This window comes from Achroia grisella, unplaced genomic scaffold (assembly GCF_030625045.1).
Source record: "Achroia grisella isolate CSIRO2021 unplaced genomic scaffold, CSIRO_AGI_Agris_v1 utg841, whole genome shotgun sequence".
Lineage (NCBI taxonomy): Eukaryota > Metazoa > Arthropoda > Insecta > Lepidoptera > Pyralidae > Achroia > Achroia grisella.
Genome location: NW_026713039.1, coordinates 25,212 through 35,440, shown reverse-complemented (window position 1 = coordinate 35,440; position 10,229 = coordinate 25,212). Strand labels below are relative to the sequence as shown.

Here is a 10,229-nt window from a genome sequence, read left to right as displayed (position 1 = left end):
CGTTTCGGAGGAGTATGGGAACGAAAACTGTGACACGAGAATTTTATATATAAGATGTTTATGGTTATAGTTCTCTTTGAACATTTACATGCTTGAAATACTATTCTGTAACGTATAATTAGTAAAAATCACGTGATCTTACCACGTTTTATATTTACTTGCTTAGTTCCCGATATTCCGGCAGTGTTCCAACCACCATGATCACGGGTAAAGTCAGCAAATGTAAAACGTGGTAAGATCTCATGATTTTTACTAATTATACGTATAAATAATGACCGCGTCAAGTTTAAAACAATATATAACTATTCTGTCAATTAATAAGTCCCCTCCGATCGATCCCCCGTCCAGTTCTAACGGGAATCTATATTACGACGACCTGAGCCGAGGTTCGAACCCCTAGTTGTGCCCTCAGACTGTCGTATAGTCGTATCCGTCAGGCGGGATTTGTCCTTAAACTGCTCCATAAGTCCTTCCTTTGGTTTGGAGTGCCATCTGCACTCGCCCCCTATCATCCGGTAAAGCTGTAAAGCCCAGCTGCGGATAACATCATTAGAAAAAATAGAAAAAAAGCTAGTAATTGGCTGAAAATATGATTTGAATAAATGCTTTAGATTTTCTACGACTTACCGATGAGTATTTTCTTGTATTATGATTATAAATTATATTTAGATAGCTCTAAGAATTAATATTTCTCGTTTTTTCATGCTGTGTGTATTTAAAATTGTTTTCAAAATTTAGTGTTGCCACTTCAGGTATAAAATACCTACATAATTGTATAATGTGTAATAATTACATTTATTTTGGCAATCTTGAGGGTGTAGTAGTTTAACAGTCTGCCTGGACACCTGATGACTGCCGGTTCGATCTTGCATAATTTAAAAATTATTCATGAGTTTCCAATGTTTTTAATTGATTGTCATCATAGTGGAATATATAATAAATGTGTAATAATGTATTGTTTGTCCATCTGTTGTTTATTGCTTGTGACACAAGTTGCTTATTTCGGGACTAGCGCAGTACAATTTTTTTTTAAATTTATACATGCCTCATAAGTCTCTGAATATGACAATAAAAAAAATAAAGTTCATATATTTACTTCTGTGTGGTATAGGTCAGTTCAATTGGAATATATTTATGTAGCTTTTGCCCGCGGCTTCACTCGAGTTAATTTATCCCCTTATTGGTGGAATTTATCAAAATCCTTTCTTAGCGGATGTCTACGTCATAACATCTACCTGCATGACAAATTTCAGCCCGATCCGTCCAGTGGTTTGGGCTGTGCGTTGATAGATCACTCTGTCAGTTGGTCACCTTTGAGTTTTATATATTTATATATATATATTATATTTACGAGTTTTAAAACTGTATACATGCCAAAGCTGTTCACTTATTGTGACAGTAAAAGAAATCCTTACTAATGTTATAAATGTGGAAGTAGGGATGTTTGTTACTCTTTCACGCAAAAACTACTAAACCGATCATCATGAAATTTTGTACACATGTTCTTTGAGCTATTAGAAAGAACTTAGGATACTTTTATTAAAAAAAATGGATTCAATGCTAGTGAAGCCGCGGGTAAAAGCTAATAGTTCATACATATAAACGTAAACTGCACTGAACTGACCTCTACACAGAGTAATTATTACTCTTTATACAGATTAGGTTAGGTAGAAATATTTTGGCGCGCATTTTCATCACAGAATATAAACCGACTAAATGAAGTAGTAGCTTCTTTGTGTTATTGGCGATATAAATTGTTGTGATATAAGTTTTGTTTACTTTATACGATTAGAATTAAAGTTTTGTTATCTGACAATGAAATTGTGGGGATTTGATGTTATTGATTGTTAAGAATGTTGTCGTCAGTGATGGTTGCAGTTCGATTCCCGCACGATACAAACATTAATATGATCGTTTGTATTGGTCTGGCTCTTTCTATGTTGATTATGTATATATTTATCTCTAATATGCATATATTTTATTATAAATACAATTGTTCTGTTAAATAAAAATCCAGTGAAATATATTAAAATCCATAGTGGTTTAGATCATAGATGTGAGAACGAATGTACATAGAGATGTGGACAGCGTTTTTTTTTATTATTTAGAGATATTCGTGTGAATGAATGAATAGCGGACGAGTGTGAATTTAGCTTAAGAAATATTATTAGTAATGAGCAATGCAATTATTATGTTTGAATAATGTAAATAAATATCACATTAATAAAATTAATGTAAAATTATTAGAAGCGAACACGTGTGCCGACCGATTCTCAACCTTAATTCGTACGCTATAAGGCACGCAACAGCGCGTCGGTCGTAATTAGCCGCTAACATGAACTAATGTAAAGTAATTATTGAATAAATAGAAATTAAAATAACTTGCCGTAACATTCTGTAGTTTCATTTTTTGTTATCTGTATGTTTCGCGATGGATTTTTACTACTTGATGGGTTTATATATTGTTTAATTCCGCTACAATACGCATGTGTGAGACTACGAATATTCGGTGTGGAAACTTGACTACCGTTACTTTATTTATTAATTTATTTCAGGCAACTAAGCCCATATTATAAATACCTTATAGACTAACATACATATAATATAATATTTAAAAACTAATACAATGAAATTGTCTGTGTGATCACTGCACTGAAGACGGCAATTTGCCACGGTAGCGCCGATACACCACACCTTTCGGCCAGTAGTCCTCTTTCATGAAGGTGGGCAGCAAATCCGTTTGGACCAGGGCCATAAACGCTTTGAAACTCGCGTTGTGACTCGACTTCAGCTGCGTCACCCTCAATGTCAGGTTACTCTTGGTACGAATATAATCGACAATGTCCTGCTCCTTAGTGGCGTAATGTAGACTGGACAGGTACATTGTCGTGGTCGGTGTAGCAGCACGCAGCAGAAAGTCGGGCCCAGTGAGTGCAGTGCCACAATGATTCCTATTGACCCTGTTTGTGCGCCTCTTCTTTTGTACCACGATGAAGCCATCATCGTCGTGGTTACCAGTGGCAGCACACGTTACGACGTTCTACGACCTTCTCTACTATTAATCAGTCGTTAGCAGTATGGGTGTAGACTCAAAAACGGTCGGAGTTTGATCTCCACTAGAGAAGGTCGTAACGGTAGTCAAGTTTCCACACCGAATATTTGTGGTCTTATACATGCTAATTGTAGCGGAATTAAACAAAATATAAATCTATCAAGTAGTGAAATGGACTTCCGGAAAATAACACCTGGTTCGATTAAATATATTAAATACTCGCGACTTCGTCCGCGTGGAATTTAAGTATATGTTTCTAAAATAAAAGTAGCCTAAGTTACTCCTTCACCATCAGCTACCTGCTAATAAAAGGCCCGTCAAAATCGGTCCAGCCATTTCAGAGATTAGCCGGAACAAACAGACAGACAAAAATTGTAAAAATGTAATTTGGTGTATATACGTATTTATATTCATATGCATAGTAAAAAACGGTTATTTCAATATTACAAACAGACACTCTAATTTTATTTAGGTATATGTATAGATTTAGCCACAATATAACAATAACATATTTACAAAAGTGTTGTACTACGATTGTTATTAAAATTTATACATAGACTTGCCTCAGATCGAATAGTTTTTAATGTTACATAAATACTCAATGTAAACATTAAATCTGTCTGAATATTAAAAAAAATGCGTATTGACACAGTTGTCAAATTAACCGCGTCAGTGACTGTGTTGATGTGTGTGGTGAGCGTGGCGGAGAGCACGTGATGATGCAGCCCGACCGAACGCAACGTCCTCGTCTCAGGACCTACACCCCTCGGTCAGTACCACAGATAACATCGCACACTTACTATAATACTGGCTTAACTCAAAAATTACAAATTTTGGAAAGTCCACTTTATAACTGTGGAAATAAAGTCTAATTTAAAAAATTTCAAATTTCTTAATTACACCAGTACTATATATCGCATATCTAGTACTAGTGTAATTCAGAAATTTGAAATTTTTATATGGTCAGTACACATACGGCCTTGTACCGCGATGGTTATCACCTCATCACTGTAGCGTTATATATGATGTGATGAGGTGTAGTATGTAGGTATTGAGTATACACGTGTAATAATTGTAGTATCTATTGAACGTTAGTAAGTTTATTTGATACTGTGCTGTATGGCTTGTTAGTAACGTGTATGTACATTCGACGCGGAGTCGTTATGTGGACTGACCTTAGTCTATGGTATCTAGAGAGGTAGGAGTGACTTAGGCTACTGTTATTTTATAAAAATTCTTTTATTTTAGACTAATAAAGTTAAATTCCACGCGGACGAAGTCGCGGGAACAGCTAGTTTTAAATATACTGATCATACCTCGAGTATGGGCATGGCATATATGATCGACGGTTGATGAGTATGATTGTTTGTATTTCTGTCAGTTGTCTGATTCCAAAGAAACGAAAAAGATGAACCCAAAACAATGATTGCTAGAATTTTTGTCTCTGTATTTGTGACGGTTGGACGTGCTCAGAAACGGCATCACCGATTAAAACATACATAATATTATTTATTGGTTTTATTCCAACCGATTTACAACTTATAAAGTTGTAGATACAAGTACCTAGAAAGCTGCAAGCTCAGCTAGTGGTCGTACATACATGTTGCGTCGTGTGCAGGTAGCGGGCAGTCGCGATGTCTCCGCGCTCCTCGTCGGGCTCCTGGTCGCAGACGACCGCGGGGGGAGGGGGCGGCGGCGGCGGTGGGGGCGGGGGAGGGGGCGCCGTGGACGTCATCGACCTGGACCGGTTCATGCGCGGAGTGAGGCCCTCGCTGTCGCGGCGCTCCGGGCACGACATGCGGTAACAATACAGACATTTTAGTGGATGAAACTGGGAGAAGGGGATTGTTAGTGATGTGGACCAACAATCCTATTGCTAGCAATGTCAACCTCCACGCGGTTCCCCTTGGAAACCAACATGATAAATTCCCAGTGAATTTGTCACGTTGGGCTAACTGATCTGGCTTCATGTTCATCCTGTCATCCTCCACTGATGCCCCGCCAGAGTAAACTGTTAGCGCAGATGGGTACAATTATGTCAGATCATCACTTCGTGGCGAATTCATAAGGATCTGATCACATCAGCAGTATGATGCTAAGGTTACAAGTAGCGAAAGATCGTGGCTGGCGATAAGCCTCTTCTACGAGGAAGGAAGCGGTGGAGAGGTAGCGCAAGTCTGATCTTTCCTCTGATCCGCCGGAGAAGGAAAGTCCAACCTTTTTTTTTATACCACGTAGGTGGCAACAAGCATACGACTCATCTGATGGTAAACCGTATACCGTAAACGGTTACCGTAACATATGGACACCTGAAATACCAGGGGTGTCACGTGCGCGTTTCCGACCCTTAAGATTTACAGGCAGGGATGTACCCAACGTCAAAAAAAGGTTAACAGGTGTTACTGTAAGCATTTGGCGTGCCTTATGTTTTGATGTGGACGCGTGTCGACAGCGGACGGCTGGTGGTGGACGGCGGTGGTGGCGGTGGTCCGCGCCGCGCGGGGCGCCACAAGCGGCACTCGCATGACTCCGGTCTCTCGGACGACAGCTACGTGCCGCGCACGCGCCGCCTGCACAGGTACCAACAAATACACTGTGTCCCATATATCATAACACGAACTCTGCTTACCTTGTGACTAGATGCTGTTGTGATTTGTCCAGGGTTATTATTATTACGATTTTCCAGACGTACAAACGCATTGGACGGCACGAATGTGTCTCCTCGCGTGGCGAAGGACTCCGCCAGCTCGATGCACGCGTTCCGTGCGGAGTGCGAGCGCGCGCTCAGAGACCAGCAGCGACAGCTGGCACGGGTGGCGCTGCTGTGTGAGAGGCTCGAGGCCGGACAGCGGGGGCGGCCCACCGCAGACACCAGCGACGTCTCCTCCTCCAGCCGCAGCACCAGGGACCCCAGGCGGAAGGACAAGCACAGAGTACGTTGACGTTCCCACAAGATATACAATGGATTGTGTTCGTAAGAATTATTCGACATGATGCCTTACCTTTTACCGTTGCACCGCCATCGACAGGGACTTCGTCCCCACACGGTGGTCTCGCGAGGAGTTTCCTTCCGGTTACATTCAGATTATGGAACAGGACACAGATTCTTCTCTTCAACAGAAATGTGCATACGTAATGATTTACGTCTCTAAATTAGTGGCAGTTGTTCATTTGTCTTGTTGTATTTTCGATATTTATTCTATAGGCAGAAGAATGCAAGACCTATAAGATTATAATGACAAAACTGGACGAGTTGAACCGCCTGTTCGCGGCGCGCGCGCGCAGCTCCCCCGCGCCGCGCCCCCGCGCCCGCTCCGACAACCTGGTCGCCACCGACGCCAGGGTCACCACCCCGCAGGTGCGTTCCTCTTCTCTTTTCTCTCTTCTCTCTTCGGCTCGAAGGACCAAATTGTGAGACTGTTGTGCAGTGAGTAAGTTCTGAGGCATGACACCTTGGTAGGTAGGCATGGCAAGCAATTACCACGATGACATGCTGATACGATGTCGTCCATGCATAGAAGAGACTATTACCACTTACCATCAAATGCAGTTGCATGCAGTAGTTGTCTAAACAAATTATTCAGAATTACAAATAAAAATAATGAGATGAAATGAGACGAGACGAGACGAAACAAGTTGAGATGAGATGAAACGAGACGAGACGAGACAAAATGAGATTTTATTGCATAAATTCTGGTACAAGTTGTGGTGGTGTGTAGTGGTGGTATATTAAATCATATCTTGTTTTACACATTTAGTCATTATTGACATGCAATCGCCAATTTTAAATTCCATTAAGGGACCAACGGAAAAGCCTGCCGGTGACACAGCCGCGCCGCGGCTAGTGGAGCGCGCGGTGGGCGAACCGTGGAGTCCCCGCACGAGCGCAGGCCACCAGCGAAGCGCCCGCACGAGCGTGGGCCATCAGCGGAGCACCCTAGCGAGCAGGGGCGATCCGTGGAGCCCTCGCAGCGTACCGCGGCCCGAGCTGTGCGCCGTGACGCAGGCGTACGCCCTCGACATTGCCCCGCACCACCGACCCAACGTGGTACAACATTACACCAGGTATCACGTTACGATATTGTTTTATACTGGTGAAACATCACTAACACTTATAAGAGTACTCATAAATTGTAGAAAAGACAACGTGTTCAAAGTTTCACTCCACATTTATTTAAGTTTTCTTTTTCGAACCATTCTAATGCTGTTGGACGTAGCTGGCCTTTACAGCTTCACCGGACGATAGGAGGCGAGTGTAGGTGGTACTCAGAACCCGAGGAAAGATTTATGGAGCGCCTGAAGACCAACTGCTGCCTGACGGATTTGACTTTAATGTGAGAGCACCTCTAGGGGTTCGAACCTCGGCTCTGGTCGTCGTAATGTCGATCTACGTGTGAATTGGACGAGGGATCGATTGGAGATGTCGTGTCAGATAGACACAGATCGAGAGCTTTTTATTTATTACAAAATAACAAATAGACCTTCACGACAGTTATCCTATATGGGGGTAGTCAGAGGCGCTTTTTATGGACGGCGTCATTGTGAACGCAACACCTCTATAAATTTTGGAAATCGACATGGCGAGCCCCCTACATAGAGAGCCTACTACCGCCTTCTCTTGGACTAATTTTCAATTTATCAGACCTATTTTAGGTAATAGAATAGTACCAAACCTATTTTAGGTAAATAGGTCTGAAGTACAAATAAACATACAAAGCTGTTTTGTTGTCGGTCAAAGTTGATTTCATGACCTTTTGGGTGTAAAACGGAGTAGTTGCTGTGAGATGCTTTGCTTGCGGACTAATAGTAAATATATAACTAATATCTGAGTGACTGTGTGACAGCGCGGTAGATTACGGTCCAAGCGCGGAGGGCTCCGATGGCAGTGGTCGCGAGTCACACTGCGCGTTTGACCTCGACGACCCTGTTCATGTAAGTATCAACAGTAATCACAATTGGATTACTCTTAAATAAATTCAAAACATCTGTTAAGTTATATTTACTGAGCAAAGCCTATTACTCACTAAACGATTACTTGAATGACGAGCGTGCATGCCAATAGTTGTTCATGTACGGGATTTTAATTTAATGTTAGACATAGACACCTATATAAATATACATTGTAAATAAAATTTAAAAAAGCTTAAAAAAAAGATAATGCAATTGAGTTTCTTGCCAGTTCTTCTCAATTGGATCTATATACCGAACTGGACGAGTTGAAAAAATACATAATATAAAAATTTTTAGCTAAAATATCCTACATGAATAAATGATTTTTGAATTTATTAACACATTTATAAATACTGGCTGTCTATTAGTTGATAATTTACTTATGGATCATGAATAGATATCTTTTTGATATCTATGCTACTCTGGTTTACCGGAGGTACGAGTAACTCGTCGAGGAAGCATGTACTCGTAAGCTAGTTATATTACGACTAGTGTTGCCAGGTGTCCCCATTTGCGCGGGACGTCCCGATGTTCAAGAGTATGGGAACGCGACCCGATTTGTACCTGATCTAACCGATAACCGATTTGTACCGATAAATGTCTGATTAAGACTAGACTAGACAAGACTGATTACTTGTTATGTAAGTTTAAATACATATTTGATTTAGGTAATTAATATAATACTATACTTGCACTAGTAGTTTAAAACGCAACAAATTAAACGCAGACTCAAAAGCCCCTTGTTTATTTACTGTCCCGATCAGCAACACTAAATCCACAGAATTTTTTGAGCTCGTGTACCGATTTAAATCAAATCAGACCTGGCAACACTAATCGACGGAGCATCATCAATGAGAAATGTTGCAAAAATGGGAAAATTGTGGCGATTACGTTGCGCGGGGATAGCTAGTTTTTTTATTTATTAAAAACTAGCTACATACACAGGGGCCGTTCAAGTATTACGTAAGCACTATAGGGGGGCGGGGGGTCTTTTCTTTGCTTATTTTGGATGACATGGATGGGTGGGGGAGTCTGTATGATGATTACGTCATCGGTCGTAATTTACTTTTTTACACGAATGGCAACCCTCACATTGTCTTTGTTAAAAAAACAAAACATTAATTGAGAGATGTTTACGTAAGCATGGGTGAGGGGGTAAGAGCTTTGCTTACTTTTGCTGACAACAGGGGATGGGGGGTAAATAATTGTGATAAATCTGCTTACGTAATACTTGAACAGCCCCACATCAGATACCCCTGCCACACAATATTTCTAATAATCGTGTGCTATTTTAAGTTATAAGTGCAGTAAATTGTATATAATTTACTTTCTTTTAAAATATGGTTTGTCAGTTGTACGCGCAAGCGAAGAGGCTGCGAGCTGCACACGCGGGGACGCGGCGCGCCCGCAGCGTACAGTGTAGGCCGCGGGGGGTCGGCGCGGACGGCGCTCAGGACGCGGGGGGTGCGGGGGGCGCGGGGGGTGCGGGGGGCGGTGCGGGGGGCGGCGGGCGGTCGCTGTGCGCGCTGTGCCGCGGCTACTGGCGCTCCCTGCGGCACTACGTCGCCGTGCAGATACTGTGCTGCCCGCACGCACACCCCGCCGGGGGGCACACCTAGCTATATCATACTATTATATGCATTACGTTCTGAATTTGTTGTCTTATTTTTAACACCGTAGAGTGTGAGAAATTATTATTATTATTAAATTGAATCGATTCTTGAAGATGGTAATGTACGATAAGGTCGATTGCAAATGGTAATTTTTATACTACGATGGTAGCAATCATGCATGCGGCCCATCTGATGGTAAACGGATACAGTAGACTATGATATGCCGCTCCTTTATTAGATCTAAAATGACTACTTGCGCGTCGTTATAGTGAACCGACTACCTAGAAATTAATCGACGCAGTACGCTCGTTTCGTAGCCCAAACATTGCATGCATATCACACCGCTAAAACTACTAGGTGCATATATAATAACTATTTATATAAATTCTTTATTATTTACATATACGGGTCATTGGGCTCCCTAAAATATGGTCGAGCGCAGTGATGGCTGGCTCATACGTCATACTCGTGAACGTGTGCTGCTTGTAGGGACTGGTCTGTTCTTATCACTACGACTGATTTAATCTTATTGTATATTTATATTTGAGCCTAGTAAATTAGTGCTGGTTGGTAGTTCGTATTCACACATTTCGAATTGTAAAATGTGAACTTAC

General features: G+C 41.6%; 1 protein-coding gene across 1 annotated transcript; it reads left to right on the top strand.

Moving 5' to 3' along the window:
- Positions 1–5,692: 5,692 nt before the first annotated feature.
- Positions 5,693–9,621, top strand: LOC131852185 (uncharacterized). The gene is made up of 6 exons (XM_059202828.1): positions 5,693–5,697; positions 5,739–5,985; positions 6,258–6,410; positions 6,852–7,117; positions 7,897–7,984; positions 9,355–9,621. Exons 1-6 carry the CDS (start codon positions 5,693–5,695, stop codon positions 9,619–9,621), a joined length of 1,026 nt encoding a protein of 341 aa, XP_059058811.1.
- Positions 9,622–10,229: the final 608 nt, after the last annotated feature.

Coding starts and splice junctions, on each gene's coding strand:
- LOC131852185 (XM_059202828.1), top strand. Junction 5,986..6,257: donor GGCGGAAGGACAAGCACAGA/GTACGTTGACGT, acceptor TTTATTCTATAG/GCAGAAGAATGCAAGACCTA. Junction 7,985..9,354: donor ACCTCGACGACCCTGTTCAT/GTAAGTATCAAC, acceptor ATGGTTTGTCAG/TTGTACGCGCAAGCGAAGAG.